Consider the following 18,244-nt stretch of genomic DNA (forward strand, 5'->3'; position numbering starts at 1 on the left):
CTCTCCCCATCCTTCCCTGAAGCAAGGTAACTTACACCTCCCTTTCAAGGACTACTGAGTGCTCGCTCGCTGATAAAGGGAAACCTGCTGAGACACATGCGGTGAGGGACAGCTGACTCTTCCTAGAAGGTGGCAGAGGATTCCAGGCTACTGTCCCTCCCGGCCACATGTTGGACCAGCTCATTGTGCTGCAGCCCATGCATTCAGCTTAGGAGATGCGTTAAGCTGCCGGGCCTCCCTTTGGGTCAGTGGGCGACAACAGAAATGACAGGTTGTAAGTAGATGCTACCTACCTGTGTGGGTGGGGACCGGGGCTGAGCAATCTTGCCACAGAGCATTTAGAATAGTTTCAGGGCTTTTACTACAAAAGTTCTTTTTTATTACATGGTATATACATCTTTAATTTAATTAATTTAAATTAAAATAAATTTAGTTTATTCTTTGGTAACACTTAAAAAATTTGTAATAAACTCTTGGCTGCAATGCTCTAAAAGAGATGAAAGTATTTGTCTAATTAAAAGTTAAGCTCCATTTTTCAAGAAAGTTGTTGACGAATAGGTACTTTGCTCAAAATGCTGGCTGGCATTTGCCATTCAAAGGAGGTGCACTGATATTACTGACTGTGTGAAAACCTGAGGACAGAAATCTAAAAGAATCATCTATTTGAAAATTAGTTCTCTTTTTGTTTTTGGCTGTGCCACACAGCTTGCAGGATCTTAGTTCCCCAACCAGTGGTTGAACACGGGCCATGGCAGTGAAAGCATAGAGTCCTACTCACTGGACCGCCAGGGAATTCCTGAAAATTAGTTCTTTTAAGAAGTACTTTAAAGGGACTTCCCTGGCGGTCCAGTGGTTAAGATTCTGTGCTCCCAGTGCAGGGGGCATGGGTTTGATCCCTGGTCCAGGAACTAAGATCCCGCATGCTGCATGGCGTGGCCTAAAAAAAAAAAAAAAAAAAAAAAAAAAAAAGTGCCTGAAAAAGATAATTTAACATGTGTAACTGCCGAAGGTATGGTTATGTATTTTCATTTAGATCAGGGTTTGTCAAACTTTTGGTTTTTTTAAAAATAAATTTATTGATTGATTGATTTTTGGCTGCGTGGGGTGTTCATTGTTGTGCACGGGCTTTCTCTAGTTGTGGCCAGCGGGGGCTGCTCTTCATTGTGGTGCCAGCTTCTCATTGCGGTGGCTTCTCATATTGTGGAGCACAGGCTCTAGGAGCCCGGGCTTCAGTAGCTGTGGCACGTGGCTCAGTAGTTGTGGCTCACGGGCTCTAGAGCTCAGGCTCAGTAGTTGTGGAGCAGGGTTTAGTTGCTCCGCGGCATGCGGGATCTTCTCGGACCAGGGCTCGAACCCGTGTCCCCTGCATAGGCAGGCGGATTCTTAACCACTGCGCCACCAGGGAAGCCCTGGCAAACTTTTCTGCCGAGCCACGTAGTAAATATTTTCAATTGTGTGGGCATATGATCTCTATCGCAGCTACTAACCTCCTCCACTAGCACAAAGGCAGCCTTTGACGATACATGCATGAATGAGCGTGGCTGTGTGCCCGTGAACTTCATTTACACAAACAGTGGTCCATGGGCCATAGTTAGCCTCTCTCTGGTTTAGATCAAATGACTGCTCCTTTAGATTAATTTCACTCATTTTCAATTCCAAGTTTTCTTGTACATGTGCATAAAATTAAGCAATAGTTGTTCATGTGTTCACTCCATTAGCAGAACTTCACAAACACTTAAATAATGCTGGTTTTATAGCAGTATTCTCAGATGCTTCAAGAGAAAATCATTTGTTAACTCGAATAATGTTCAGTATTTTTTCAAATGAAAAAAAACCCCACACATACCCTGTCCAAAAGTAGTATAGATGAGTCTGACAAACAAGACATATTTTAACAAAAGAAATGGCCTCTGCTTCATTGTGTTATCTTTTTTTATTCTTTATATTTGGCCAACCACTGAAGCATTGATTTTGAACCAAATGCAAAGAAAATTTAGAGGATTAAATTCATACACTCAAAGTGAGGTTTTTAAAAGACCACTATCAAAATATTATGATAAAATCAGGTAAAACATTCAACATAGAAAGTAAAATTTAGGGCTTCCCTGGTGGCACAGTGGTTAAGAATCCGCCTGCCAATGCAGGGGACACAGGTTCGAGCCCTGGTCCGGGAAGATCCCACATGCCACGGAGCAACTAAGCCCGTGTGCCGCAACTACTGAGCCTGCGCCCTAGAGCTCGCGAGCCACAACTACAGAGCCCGTGCTCTGCAACGAGAGAAGCCGCCACAATGAGAAGCCTGCACACCGCAAGGAAGAGCAGGCCCCACTCCCTGCAACTAGAAGAAAGCCCATGCACAGCAATGAAGACCCAATGCAGCCAAATAAATAAATAAAACATTTTTTTAATGAAAGAAAAGAAAATTTGTTTTGTGGCAAAAATACGAACACAAATTTTGGTAGAGCAAAGCAGCATGGTTAAAAACGGCATTCTTACTAAATTAAGAAGTTTATAGAGCAGAAATGCCCTTAGAAATGGTAACTGTATCCAAAGTAGTAGCAATATGTTGTCCATCAAAATAGAAGCTGTAATTATAAAAATTTACAAATACACAGAGAAACTGAACTTCAAAATTTCTCAGACAAAGCTGTGGTGGAATACTTAGGGGGGAAATACTAAATCATGGCAGTATATGCTTTTGCTCTTTTTTTGCAGCTCATCAATAAAATTCTCATGGTAGACTTTGAAGAATTACTTTCTATATCAACCTAAGTTTAAATGAGTCCTCTAAATTTGTTGGCATTTTCTTCAAAATCAGTGCTTTGGTGGTGAACACTGGTGAAGTATAAAGGATAAAAAAAAAAAAAGACAACACAATGAAGCAAAGGTCATTTCTTCTGTTAAAATATGACTTGTCAGACTCGTATACATTGCTTGGGGGAATGTGAGTTGGTAACATATTTATGGAAGTTTTTAAAATGGACATTTAGAAATACATCCTAAAGAATAATAGAACATGTATTCAAAGACAGAGGATGTTGGCTGCTGTGTTCAGGGACTTTCAGCCAGGAACCACACCAGGTGCTGGGAACACACAGAGTATATGTATAAATTAGACTCAGTCCTGGGCCTCATGGTGCTCGCTGCCAACGTGATTTATAGCAGCAAAGCCTGGAAACAACCTGACTTCCGATAATAGGAAATTGGTTGGCTAAACGATAACTATAAAATGGAATACCGTGTCATTAAAAATGATGTTGAAGGTCTATATTAATTAACCTGGCAAAGGACTCACAATATACTGTCTGTATTGTTTAGAATCTTTAAACAATAAGCCTTTATTAATTTTATGAAAAGAAAAATCAATGAAGGTATTCTCATTTTTTAAAAGGCCCCATTTTTAGTGCTTCATGGGTTTATAAATTACAAAAACAGCTCAATTCCAGTCTGTTTCTTTAACTCCCTTCCAAGAGATTTCTCTTGGTGCAATATTTCATTCACCTTAGTTTGGTTGTCTTCTTTCTGGAGAGCCTCTAATTTCTGCCTCTGCACCTCTGTGGGTTTGGCCCATTCTTTTTCAATGTCCTGTATTGCCTTAAAACAACATAAGATGTAAGATTAGCAAAATTAACAGAAATGAATTAATCTGATAAAAACATACTCGTGTATGAAAGGCTATAAAAAACAGACCCAAGTGGACACATATAAGGATTTGGCATGTTATAAAGGTTACTTTTTAAATTAGTTGGATGTGGGAAGCAATTTCTCAATGATTTGGGGACAACTGGTAGCACTTAGGAAAGAAAATAAAATTAGCTCTTTCCCCACACCACCCAATCAAATAAACACAGATAGGTTAAAGATTCGAATGTAAAAACCATAAAAGAAACCAGAAGAAAATAAAACATATTTTTATCTGACCTTGTGATAGGAAATACCTTTCTAAGATACAAAGATAAAATGTCATATAAATGAATGTATAATTGCATAAAAATATAAAAACTTCTGTATATAAAACCACCAAGAACAAAACTAAGAAGCAAATGGCAAACCAGGGGAAATGACTGCATCATATGTGGCAAAGAGTTGATCTTATTTATGTAAACCACCAGCAAAAATGTAAACATCCCTAACAGGAAAATGGACAAAGGATATGTATCAGCAATTAATAAAAAGGAATTCCAAATGACAAATATAGACTGAACCTCACTAGTAGTCAAAGAATCTGTTTGCCTCTCAAATTGGCAAAGACAAAAAATATATATAATATTCAGAGTTGGCAAGGGTTTGGAGAAACAGGAAGTTTCATATAGATCTGATGCAATTTAAACTGGTAAAATTTTATGGAGGTGACTTGGCATATAAATCTAAAACCACCTATAGGCATGAGAAACGTAGACGTGGGCTTCCCTGGTGGCGCAGTGGTTGGGAGTCTGCCTGCCGATGCGGGAGACGCGGGTTCGTGCTCGGGTCTGGGAGGATCCTGCGTGCCGCGGAGCGGCTAGACCTGTGAGCCATGGCCGCTGGGCCTGCGCGTCGGGGTCCTGTGCTCCGCAGCGGGACAGGCCGCAACGGTGAGAGGCCCGCGTACCACAAAAAAAAAAACCACACAAAAAAACACACAAAAAAAGTAGACGTGGGGAAAATGTACTGATAAGGCTATTACTACTATTGTTTGTAATACTGAAAAATTTTCAACTATTAATAGTGGCAAACACATGTATAGTGCTTACTATGTGTCAGGCAATGTTCTAATTGCTCTAAAACTTTCTTTTTTTTGTTTTGTTTTGTTTTGTTTTTGCGGTACGCGGGCCTCTCACTGTTGTGGCCTCTCCCGTTGCGGAGCACAGGCTCCAGATGCGCAGGCTCAACGGCCATGGCTCACGGGCCCAGCCGCTCCGCGGCACCTGGGATCCTCCCGGACTGGGGCATGAACCCGCCTCCCCTGCATCGGCAGGCGGACTCTCAACCACTGCACCACCAGGGAAGCCCTAATTGCTCTAAAACTAAAGTCAATCCCACCCCCTTCCCCTCTGGTAACTAATTTGTTCTCGGTATCTATGCGTTTGTTTTTGTTTGGTTTGGTTTGTTCATTTATTTTATCATTTATTGATTATTTAATTTATATTTCAGTGAAATCATATGGCATTTGTCTTTCTCCATCTGACTTATTTCACTCAGCAAAATACTGAGTGAAATACAACATGTCACTCCATGTTGTCACAAATGTCAGGATTTCATCTTTTTTATGGCTGAGTAGTATTCCAGCCAAGGAATGCTCAGAGCCACCAGAAGATGGAAGAGGCAAGGAACAGAAACTCTCTTAGCGCCCTGAGAGGGAACATGGTCCTGCCAGCACCTTGATTTCAGACTTCCGGCCTATGGAACTGTGAGAAAATAAATTTCTATTATTATAGCACTCCTCCCCACCCCACATAAAGAAAAAAGTCAACCCTCACAGCCACCCTATGAAATAGGTACTATTATGACAGGCCCCAAAATAGGTGATTGAGTTTAGGTACAACCAAATAATAGCTTATGCTATCATTTAAACCTATATAGAATATTTAACAACATGGGGAAAGTCTGTGATGCATTGATACATGAAAAAATGTCAAGTTACAAAATAAAGGCATAGTAGTAGATCCTGATTTTTATAAAACAAAAAATATATATCAAACGAAACCCCAAAGACCTTGTATCCACACTTAGGAGTCAAGAAAATGGATGTACATATGAGTGAAATGTAGTATATGAAATAAACACATCAAAAAAGTTGAGTTTATACGTATGATTGACTTAAGATTTGGGATGATGTTTACTTCTGTTTTTGAGCTCTTCCATATTTGCATATTTTTATAAGATGAAAACAAATTTTATAATTGAAAAACAATTAAAAGTGAATATGCTGTTAGGCCCTTTTTGCTCAGCTTTGGGTAACTGCTACCAGCTAGTGTTCCCAAACTCCAACTCCCTGATGGGCTGCTCAGTTCTGTTTCCTAATCTGCACTGACGATTTAAGCAGAACCACACTGGTCTTAAAGACAGAAATCACCTGAAGACAACTTAAGCCCTCAGCCATTTCTTCTGTGAGAGCAGAAATACCTTCTTTTCCTGGCATCCAGCCTCCCTTACCCTTTATCCCGCCTGGCCCCAGGGCAGGCTCTGAGATCAGCTTTCCATCTCATCAGCTGCATACACTTAGCCTGTGCTGTGCTGCCATCATGCTTTCAAAGAGTTTTCCAGTGGTCCTCAGACTGTTAACACCTCAAGGAAAGGGCCTGAGTCCTTTGCCTCAGTGTATCTTGTCCAATGTCTTACATACAGCAAAACTGCAAACAATTCTTTGCCAATTATCAGCACTTATTTATATCTTAGTCTGAATGTAAGTCTATGTGTTATGTCCCTCATATCACTGAAGGACAGGTTATGCCTTATATCCAAGAGGAGAAAGAAAAGCTGAATAAATTTTTGACGTTGCTCTTTAGGTTGGAGGAAAGGAGATGGATTTAGAGAGAAGAATAACTACTATTTGTTGAGAACCTGTTTTACATAAGTTTTCTCATTGACTTTTTCCAAACTGTTCTGTGGGTTAGGAACATTTACCCCCATTTTACAGATGGGTAAAATCAAGGTCCAGAGAGGTTATGACTTTCGAGACAACCCTGTAAGTAAGTGGCAAGGGTTGGATTAAAACCCAGATCTGATCACTCCACCAAGCCCTCCTCCTATTGCCCAAGACACTGAATTCTGACCATGTAGGCAGCTACACACCCCAAGGCTTTCTCCTTGTTGCCAACTATTCTCAAAACTGAACCGAGATACCACACCAGAATGGGATCAGCATGGGTGTGAAGAAGAAAACACCTTTTTCTTTCCAGAATTCTACTAGATCTTAGAGCCCTGTAAGGACTGTTAGAACAGGGCAATGATGTCAAAGAGAAACATGGCTAAAAATACAAGGTAAACAGCAATCATGGCGGTTAGTATGTAAGTACTAACCAAAGATACATGATTCATCATTAGAAGATCTGGGAGTCTCAAACACAGAGATTTACATGCCCTACAGGAGAGGTAACATAACTGTTTTTGTTTTACTACCTTTGAAAATCCTTGCCCCTGATTATGACTTCAGAAGTCATCACTCAAATGTATTATATACAGTACCTCACTCCAGGCAACGAGAGAGTCAAGTTTAGATAAATGTCTCTATTCAGTTATATGGTCCCCCAAAGACTGGCTGATGGAGACTCACGAGGAACCTAATTTTTAAAATTGCGTGAAATCACGTAAGTCGAGGTTTTCTTGAGTTTCAATCGCGCATACGCTAGTGCCCTCTGTAGAGGCGTTTGTAGTGAGAAATGGAGAGTGCATGCCTTTTTAAACAAGGCATCAGCCACTTGGCTCTGGGTGTTTGAGGCTGGGCAGAGCAAGGCCAGGGCTGCGGGAGCAGACTGGGCCCATACAAGGGCACTGAGCCATGGAGGTATTAGGAGGCTAGTGGTCAGCCCACACTCCCCTTATCGTACCGTGGGCCCTGATGCAGGGCTGGGCCTCCCTGGGGGAAGGGGCACCTTTTTCTAATTTGCACAAATTGTAAATGCGCCAGTGGTGGCCCTGCTGAATGTAGGCCCAGAATTGGCTGAGCCTTCAGTATTTTTTAGAAAATCCAGAAACTTACACTTTTATATGCAATCTTCCATTTTGTTTAATGTCACTCAAATTTTTAAAAAGAAAGAGGAAGGAAACACCTTGCGGGAGCCCACTTGGCTCTTGGGACGTCACTGGACACGCTTGCTTTAAAAAAACGGAGAGTATTCCTTAATGGTTAATTATGATGACACTGTTATTTATCAGAACTCCTCAGAACTTTTTCCATTAACTTTTTTTTTTTTTTTTTTTTTTGCGGTATGCGGGCCTCTCACTGTTGTGGCCTCTCCCGTTGCGGAGCACAGGCTCCAGACGCGCAGGCTCAGCGGCCATGGCTCACGGGCCCAGCTGCTCCACGGCATGTGGGATCTTCCCGGACCAGGGCACGAACCCGTGTCCCCTGCATCGGCAGGCGGATTCTCAACCACTGCGCCACCAGGGAAGCCCTCCATTAACTTTTTAAAAGGATGATTGCTTCTCACTCACATATCCTAAGCACCCAGGACACAGTCTGTGCCCTTGGCCATTCAGAGTCTAGCTAGGGAGATACTATGTGAACCAGGATTCACAATACCAGGTGCAGGCACCATAATGGAGGGCAGAACAAAATACCATGGGGGCAGGGAGGGAGAAGGCAAGTCAGGCTTCCCAAAGGAGGCAGCTCTGTGGTTCCCTCCCTCCTGCTGGCCTGGGGACCCCTTTCCATTTCTCAGTGGCTCCGCTCGATTTCAAGGAACGATAATGGCACAGGTTATTATGACATCAACTACAGTTTTTTGAGGACTTTGCCAGGCAAAGAGCTAAGGTTTGAAAGTCAGTCTGTTAAAGCTGGAAGAAAACTTACTTAGAGACTATTAGTTCAGTCTCGTCGCTTCGCAGGGAGAAATTGTAGTTCCAGTTCCAGAAGGATGAAGTGACCGTCCTAAGGTCACCCAGAGAGAGAGAGCCAGTGACAGAGCAAGGGATAGAATGCATTTTTGAAACTACAATTCAGTGTGCTTTCCATGAAGCCATCTTTCCCCCAGCCATAAGAGGAGGAGACACCATAGATATCTCTCTGGTTTACAACTCCTTAATGAAGACAGGTAAATATCGTATTATGATGCTAACAGTTCCTAATTCTCACTACTCTGTATCCCTGGAAACCATGCCACAGAAACAATATTAGAATTGGGTGATGCATTCTCAATGAAGGATGTGCTGGCAAATAAACCAGACACTAATAATGTATCATAACAGCAAGACTACAGTGGCGCAGAGCCTCAGTAAACATTTAAAATGGTAAATTATGTTCCAGCTCATGTAACAGGGGTGTAAGTACACTGAACATGGTTATACATGGATCAAAGTGGGATATGAAATGAGTTCAAAACTATATCCTAGCCATAGAAGTTACCATAGTGAACATTAACTATTTAATAAGTGATATTTTGATTTGCCTGCTTAGAATTTTAGAAGGGTTTCGTGGAAATCATTGACTAGATGGTCTTGGTCTCTGAAAAAAATCACCTAAGGAGAAATGTGTATTAAGGTTGTGAGTCCTGTGACATTCTGGCTGCTGGGGTCTGCTGTGTCTGTTCAGTCATACACCCAGGTTCTCTGCCCTGTGTTGAAAAAGCCAAGGTCCCTGTGTGGAGCTGGTGGTCTAGTGGGGGAGATATATACACAAATGATGCTCTATTTTGTCAAACTGATGATTCCGTTAATTTTACAATATGATGGTCTTGTGTGACACTAAGAAAAAATACTGCCAATTGAATTATAACAGTGCCGTGTGGCAGTCCTGTGCAGTGCATGAACTGCTCATTTCAGTCTCTCCCGGCTGGTAATTGCTTTCATCTTCTGAGGCATGTGGCAATTTCTCTCACCTTCAGCAGCACTACTCAGCCTGTGTTAGGGCAGTTCTTTCGCTTAATCTTAGTATAAAATGGAGCAGTTTCCTCTCTCTGGGAACATAAAGCATCTGGTTGTTGCTCTGTGAGAAAATGTGAAACATGGAACTGTGGTCATTTCTTCAAAGATGAACATTTGCTTTTCCAGTATAAAAGGGAACCCTGACACCCACTCTTTGCCTCTCTGTGTAAGCAATAACTCCCATTCCATGCAGAATCATACTCTATGAAGTAAGTTTAAATGACAATTAGACTCAACACATATGTCAACAACACACCTAATCCAACTAAAGGGAAAACAGTATGAACAGCTATGTATCAGTTAGCTATTGCTGCATAACAAACCACTCCAAAATGAAGACTTGCTTAAAATAATCCAATTAAAGCAATGTAGTTGCTTAAAACAAAACCAGAAGTCACCTAAGGAAGTAAGTGCTTTACCTCTTCTATGCTCTTTTGTAAACCAAAGCATCAAAATCCACCCTTTCACTTTTTTGCTACAACCAAAGTACTGCAGGAGGTTCTATCAATGTTTCCTTGTCCCCTTGCAAAGCTCATTAAAAGTAATGTCTGACCCGACACCTCCCCTCTCTTCAATTTTACCTCCTTAGTTTATGAAAAGCCACAGAGTACAGCAACTTAGAACCGCACTACATAAAAGCCACCTGCAAATGTGTTAAATCCCTTTTCTAAATCCTCCACGTCTAAGCCTACTCAATCCTTTGTCAGCAAACGTTATTTTTTCTTTTTCTTAAAAATGCAGATGGTACCAACTGCCTGACAGAATTATTATGAAGCTTAAAGGAAACAATGCATTTAAAACAGTTAGTACTATGAGAGGCCCCCCAGGAGGCTTCATGCTAAGGTCATGCTGGGAATAGTTCTAGTTTTTGGAGATACAGCAGTGAACAAAACACATTCCCGATTTCATGGAGAAATCATTCTAGTAGGGACAGAGACAGCAAACAAAAATGTTATATACAGTGAAATGGTGGAAATGCTAAGGAGAAGATAAAGCAAGTATGTCAGGATGTGGGGTTTAGTCTGAGGGAATAGAAAACCGTGGGAGGGTTTGAACAGACAAGGAATTCGACCCACCATTCTGCTGCTTGAGAACAAACTGAGGGATAACCTCATGGAACACCTTAAAAGAAGTTTCCAAACCTCCCTCCCACAACTGGCAAGGCAGGCCTGGGAAAGGATCAGGCCTCAGAAGATGCAGCCTCAGGAGGGTGAAGAGTGGTGGGGAGCTGGGGAAGCAGGCGGGAGCTGAGACGGGGGTAACCAGTGGTGCATCACAGAGGCAGCCTCTGCTGACCACGGCTGAGCGGAGCCTTCACCACCTTAAGTCGGGCAAGGAAAGGAGGCCAAAGTCTAAATTTACTTTTCTGGAGACTGAGGGGCAGGGGTTAGGCAGGACCGACTACGTAATCTGCAGGGCCTAGTACAAAATGAAAATGCAGGGTCCCTTGTTAAAAAATTAAGAATTTCAAGATGTGACAGCAGAGCATTCAACAAGCCTGGGGCCGTCTGAGCACGGAAGGCAGGGGGCAGTGCAGCCCCACAGGCCACTTGCCCATGAGGCTGGCCCCCGGGGGTGGCTATGCTACTTGTTGGTTTAGGAAAAAAGATTATGCTATCGTAAATAGAGCTGCAATAGCCAGGACATGGAAGCAACCTAAGTGTCCATCAACAGATGAATGGATAAAGAAGATGTGGCACATATATACAATGGAATATTACTCAGCCATAAAAAGAAGTGAAACTGAGTTATTTGTAATGAGGTGGATAGACCTGGAGTCTGTCATACAGAGTGAAGTAAGTCAGAAGGAGAAAAACAAATACCGTATGCTAACACATATATATGGAATCTAAGAAAAAAAAATGTCATGAAGAGATTAGTGGTAGGATGGGAATAAAACACAGACCTACTAGAGCATGGACTTGAGGATATGGGGAGGGGGAAGGGTAAGCAGTGACGATGTGAGAGTGGCATGGACATATATACACTACCAAACGTAGGGTGGATAGCTAGTGGGAAGCAGCCGCATGGCACAGGGATTTCACCTCTGTGCTTTGTGACCACCTAGAGGGGTGGGATAGGGAGGGTGGGAGGGAGGGAGACGCAAGAGGGAAGAGATATGGGAACATATGTATATGTATAACTGATTCACTTTGTTGTAAAGGATAAACTAAGACACTATTGTAAAACAGTTATACTCAAATAAAGATGTTTAAAAAAAAAGATTATGCTAAAGTGAGATTTAGGGACCATGCGTGACTTTAAATTAGCAGGGATATCCTTTCCAGGCTCATGTAAATTAGCCTAGGTGATGGAGTATCAGCTGCCAATTCGGAGAGATGGTTAGAATGGGGTAGAATTCTTTTCCCTCTAAACTCTACTTCTTTAAAAATATTTATCTATTTATATTCTATTTATTTAGTTACTGTGGTTAACATATACATAACATTTATCTTTCTAACCATCTTTAGGTTTACATTTCAGTGGCACCAAAAACACTGACAAATGTTGTGTAACCATCACCACTCTCTAAACCTAAAAATTTTTCATCATCCCTAGCAAAAATTCTATACCCATCAAACAATAACTCCTCCCCTCCTCCCAGCCCCGTGTAACCTCTATTCTACTTTCTGTTTATATGAATTTGCCTCTTCTAGGTATGGAGGTAGAATTCTGAACCGCCACACGTGTTCTATTAATGGTTTCAAACTCAAAAGGCCTGTAGTATCTGGTGTTCTGATAGCTCTTGGTTTGCCTCACCTGCATGTAGATCAACTCTACAGCTGCTCTGCAGTCCATCAGCCTGGAGTCGAGGGATGGGTCCAGGTACCTGCGTGATTCAGGAGCGTTCAGTTAATTCATGACACAGCTAATGGGCACAGCTGGGAGTGCATATGCTCTCTGAAGTGGCGGTCCTCGACGCTTTGAACCAAGGCCCCCTCTTCTAGCAAAGCCACAACCCTCTGCTTGCCTAGTCTTCAGCTGTCCTTCCACCTCTTCTGTTTCCTATTGTCCTTATATTGTAAGCTTACCTGGTGGGCCCTGAGAATAGAAATGCAAAAAAAAAAAAAAAAAAGCTTGAAGGGAACGGTACACATCACTGTATCACTGTTCACACCCAGCTCCCCTCTTGGTCACCGAGTCTTCACGCCCTCTCCTCACCCGCAATTCCTGGCATAACGATCTGCCCTATACCCACATCTATATCACTGCCCGGTACCCAGGCCACGCCATCTCTTGCCTGAGCTGCTCCGGTGACCTCCTCACCAGACTTTCTGCCTTGGTTGTGTCCCCTCGGTCCCACACTCCACGTTCTAATTGGAGTGGTCTTTCCCAAGTAACTTTTCAGACTCTCATAGTCCCAGGAGTTAGAGCATTTATCCTGGTCGCTCCCAAGAACCCCAATGTCATTTCCAGTTGCATCTCTGGCCTCTCTCCCCTCCCCCACACTCTACATTCCAACCCTGTGTTCTCTTCTCTCCCTCCACCCCGAAGACCACTCACTCGCCTCCACAGCCTGCTTCCCGGCCTCCCCGGCCTCTCCCACAAGCTTCACCCTCATGTGCCCTCCGCTGGTCCCTACTCCCCAAGTCTGTGTTAGCAACCCACCCATCCCCTGTGCTTCCTCAGCTGAGTTTATCCTGATTGCTGTTCTGATCAAGCTCATCTTGACAGGGGTGTGAAGACCCCTTAGATCGGGGCTGGGTCTTATTCAGACTCGCCCCTCTGGACCTCGGCAAAGGGACTTGCAAATAGCAGGGCCTCATGTCTGTCTAAGAGCTCGAGAATCGCCAGGATGAAGTGAAGTTACAAGTACTGGGCGAGCCCAGTGGCATGCTGAGAACGGACAGAAGCCATCAGCAGAGGGTGCCCCAGTCTGAAGGCACAGGTGAGCAGAATCAGGGCACTGAGCAGTGGAGGGGGAGGAGACAGTGGGACAGGCATAGACCAGGAAAAGGGTGAAAATGTTGCTTGAAGATCAGCTTCATTCTAGGGGCTGGGGAGGAGAAGCTGAAGTATTCCTCCCTATATTCCACTTAGCTATTTCACCCCTTCTCCCCAGGTGCCCTGTGTGGCAGAGAATAGCAACTGTTGCACCAGAGTTGGAGAAGTCCCAGACCCACCCCAGACTGGGGCCCTGCGAGGCCAGGGCGGGCACCCTCTGGTCTGGAAGGAACTATACCATCTTTGGAGAGATGCACCAGGGAATTCACAGACAGAGAAAAATCCCTAAAACTTGACTAGGTCTCACTGCGAGGCCTCACCAGCTGGGAATCCCACAGCCAGTGTTAGTCCAGCGAGCCTCCCTGCTCCAACCCAGGAAGACCTCACTCTGGACAGAGGGCCGGGCGCCTGCGGGATCCTTTCTCCAGGCTCTCCCCTTCCAGTGACCTCATCCTCAGCTCTAACAGCTGAAGTGGGACCTCCTTTCCTCCCAGTCCCCAGGAGCAAAAGGCAATCTGCCCAGATCTGAGAGACAGGCTGGTGAGGGGGTAGACATTTTGTCTTGCACTTATGATCCAGAAGTTATCTATTTAATGAAGACATAGGCAAAGCCCAATTTCCAGTTCAAGCTTCGAGGTGAGGGACAGAATCCTCATCTCTTCTTTGATCTCAAGTTCTCTGGAGAGTCCATGGACAAAACAGTCTAAGCCCCAGGGATTTGGGGGGTAGTGGTGGTTACTATTATTGTTATTATTATCATCAATATAACAATAATAAACATGACCAACATTTATTGAGCATATAGGATTACTTCATTGAACTCTCACTATAATCCTATGAGATAGACCCTATTATTATTATTTCCCATTTTACAGATAAAGAAACTGAGGCTTAGAGAGCTTGAATAACTTGACTAAAGTTCAGCTAAACCCTGCGATTCACATACTCAGATCCCAGGAACAACTATGCTTAGCCACCTGTTATTATGGGCAGCTTCCAGAAGAATAACTACTCTCTAAACTCTCAGACAGAACTGCATTCTTTTCCCCTTCTCAGGGCTCCATGCCACAGGTTTTGACTGTTTCTCAGAATACTTTTGAATAGCAGTATATGAACTTCTAGCCTTGCTGGGAATCTTCTTCCAAAATTCAAAGCTACAGCCTGGAGCTCTAGCAAGGCATCACAAGGTCAAGATATCTACTATTCCACGATGTCAAAATGCCTTTCTTTGAAAACTTCTGTGTTCAGATTACAGATTAACCGGGCTGGGCGAGAGTGAGCCAAAGAAGCAATCCAATACAGCCACAGTAATAAACATTGGGAATTACAGATTCATCCCCCCATTCTCCCATTGTTACTTTGTTTGTTCTTCAGAGGACCCCTTGTTTCTGTGAGAAACAAAAGTATTTTCTGCAACAATACTGCAGATTTTTTTCCTAGATTGTGTCCTATCAACCTAGGAAAATATGTCTGGCTCTAGTAAATAAGCATGTATTGTTGGAATCCTTTAGGAATATAAGCCAAATACGTAGAGTTCAAATTCACTGTGGGGGAATTCCCTGGGGGTCCAGCGGTTAGACTCTGCATTTTCACCGCTGAGTGGGGGGTAAGTTCAATCCTTGGTCGGGGAACTAGGATCCCGCAAGCTGTGTGGCATGGCAAAAAAAAAAAAAAAAAAATTCACTGCAAATCGGCCGAGTCCACTCTTTGCCTTCAGGGAATACCACAGTTCAACAGATAAATCAGACTTGCTTGTAATCATCCACAAAGTCCTTCAGTTAAATACAGTCAGTCACCTATTCCAAAGCAAACACATGACCTATAATTCCTCACCATTACCTGCTTCAATCCCCAATATCCCCCTACCCACAGCCTTACCTTCCTGGCTGCCATCCTCATGATAATATCCCTCAAGTTTTTAACCTGAGACCAGTGAAAGTCATCCTCAACGTCCTACTCTTTAGCACAAATGTTCTGGTTCATTCCCTCCTTTCTCTTCTTCATTGCTTTCCTGGACCTTCCCCAAGCTCCTGAGCTCCCTGGAGCCGTCAGACTGTGAGCCGGATGTGGCCGATTCTGACAAGCTCTGATCTGCAAAGCTAAGATATCCTGAGATACCTTCCGTCACAATAAATGCTTACTCACCACTTCCTGAGTCCAACCTTGAAGTTTTCCACTTCAGAACTGCGAAGGCTAACATAAGGGAGCTCAAAGTCCACCAATTTTTTAATGACTAGAGAAAGGGAAAAGAGTCTTATTGGTTGAAACAGCACAGATAGTTTTCATACAGTGCAGTGCTTTAAAATGATAAAATAGAGCATTACTATTGCAAGAATAATGATACTGTCTTGCATTTATATGTAATTTTTAACTTTCTGAAGTTCATTTAAAAAATAAGTAGCATTTGATCCTCATAAAAGACCAATGGCTTGAGTAGGGGACATTTTCACTGTGATAGAGATGAAGAAACTGGGGTCCAGAGAGGTCCAGTGCCATCACCAGCACACCACAGCTCCTGGGGGCCAAGCTAACTTCCACCTCCAAATCACCTCCCCACAGCTTCTGGGGACATATGTAAACTACTCAGAGACAACTGATACCATCTCACAACAAAAAAAGTTGTAATATCTAGAAATGCACTGTAGAGAAAAGCAAAAGCTGTATGAAACAATGTCATTGGTCACTATCTCACTGCATGTATATTTTTTAAAGAACCTAAGAACTTATTTATATCATCCACATTTCATAGCAAATATTCCTTAACAAGGAGATATTCCTTAACAAGGGCTGATGGGACCTGCTGATGCCCGGAGTCCAGCACTCCATCCACAAGGGGGTTGTGGTGTGGCTGGAGACCAGCCCCCAGTGTGCAGGGATAAAGGTGCACCAGACGGCAGCGCTAGGGCTCAGGAGGCACAAGAGGAAGTGTGGTTACTGGAGAGAACTGATGTCTTGCTCCTGACCACGCTGCCTCTCTGGAGCTGCTCAGCCCCAGCTCACCTTGAACAAAGGCACAGCCCCCATCCCCAAATGTCCGGTTCAGGGGCCGAGAGTCGTAGTAGAGACCACACACTGGGGCGTTCCCCTGGGGGGGTGACTGGCCCCTCAGCTGCAACCCCACATCTCCTGGCTGAATGCCTGCCCACACCTGCCCACCCCATCTCAAGCTGCCTGCATTTCCTTCTCTCCTTACCGGACAGCTTGCCCTCTTTGTAAGACTGAATGAGAAATAGTCCAAAGTATCCCAGCAGCTCCTGACACAGTCCAATCTTGTGCGATACCACCTTTAACCAAAGAGGAGAAAGAGGAGGGAAAAGTTAGGAGTGTCTGCCTGTAAATATCAATTAAAAGATCTTTAAGGGGCCAGTGGACGTTAAGAGAAATCTTTCCCGAATCTAAAAATGGTATATACTCATTTCAGAAAATTTAGAAATTTTTAAAAATTACAGTGAAAAAAAAAAATCAGTCCCCCCAACAATGGACATGAACTGGCCCCAGCTGAGACTGGTTTGTCCCATCTGGGATAAGGACTCGTCTCCCAGATTGGTTTGGTCTCTATTGTCCACTGGAGGGCAGTAGCCATTCTCCAGGATCATCAGCCCTTCTGTAATACCTGCCCCCGGGGCCCACACTCCAATTTACCTTCCCTGGGGGCTGGATTACCAGATATTGGGAAAAGGGATGTTCCCCACCATTGGCTGGCATATAAAAGTATACAGGCTAATGTCCGCCTATGACACTCCAGGCCTGCTTCTCTCTGATGTCTGCTGTGATGCTCAAGTCTAATTTATGTGGCTTTTGCTCAGTGAAACCTCAGATCCCGGGCACAGGCTGCCCTCATTGCATATTCCTCTTTGACCTTTACCTCAAACAGCTTTCATTTCAACACGAGTGTTTTCATTTTTACCAACTGATCATGAGACTGTAACCTCGAAACATTTCACATCCATTCACCCTCCCTTAGTAGGAACATTCATGCTTCCACAGGCTCTTTCCCTCTCCGCTCGGCCAGCCCACCCCCTCTTTAAGGCTGGGTTCCTGGGTGATTTCTTTGCATGCCTAGTCTGAATTCGCTAGATCACCTCTGCAACCCTCTGCGCGCGGGTCCACCCGTATGGCTCTGTGCGTGAGCTGACCCTTTGACCATGGCTCCAAGTTCTCAAGGTGGCAGTTGTACCAGGCTCAAAGGGGTACTTTCTTGTCTGAGGTCTGTAAATTACCTTGGGAGACAGTCTGATTAGGTGGATGGTATGAATAGGTGTTCTCAGTATAGCTCTGAAAATAAAGAAGAGCCTGGGAACTTTTCACAACTTTTACTCAATGTTTATCCCCATTCTCCTTCTTTCTACCTTACTCTCTTCCCCATGCCCTTGCAAAACAAAAACAGAAACAAAACAAAGCAAAACCCTGAACCAAAACACAGGGCACCTCTGTGCGTGGGGCCGAGTGTGCACCATGGTAACAGATTGCCAAGCCATCCTCTCCTAGAGTAAATATGAACCCATGCCCACTCAAATTAGATTTCTCTCTTCTCTGACTCATTCAGTGAAAGCAGCAAGCTTACATGCCAGGGAAGATAGAGGAGTGGGAACGGAGACACTTTCTATAATTCATAGAGACATAAATACAGACACCTTTCGAGGAGGAGAAAGCAGCACAAAAAGAGACACAATGGTATTTCCTTCTTAGCAAACGTTAATGATGCTTCAAAACACAAAACACCACCAATAAAACT

General features: G+C 43.6%; 1 protein-coding gene across 1 annotated transcript in view; it reads right to left on the reverse strand.

Moving 5' to 3' along the window:
- SNX31 (sorting nexin 31) overlaps positions 1-18,244 on the reverse strand; it is a 67,597-nt gene that overhangs the window by 19,168 nt on the left and 30,185 nt on the right. Inside the window, exons 6-9 of the mRNA XM_059042981.2 lie at positions 16,703-16,793; positions 15,655-15,742; positions 12,325-12,394; positions 3,502-3,594 (exon numbers count right to left, since the gene is read on the reverse strand). Coding sequence (XP_058898964.1) covers positions 3,502-3,594; positions 12,325-12,394; positions 15,655-15,742; positions 16,703-16,793 — 342 coding nt within the window. The remainder of the gene's footprint in view (positions 1-3,501; positions 3,595-12,324; positions 12,395-15,654; positions 15,743-16,702; positions 16,794-18,244) is intronic.

The sequence above is a fragment of the Kogia breviceps genome, chromosome 17, assembly GCF_026419965.1.
Source record: "Kogia breviceps isolate mKogBre1 chromosome 17, mKogBre1 haplotype 1, whole genome shotgun sequence".
NCBI lineage: Eukaryota > Metazoa > Chordata > Mammalia > Artiodactyla > Physeteridae > Kogia > Kogia breviceps.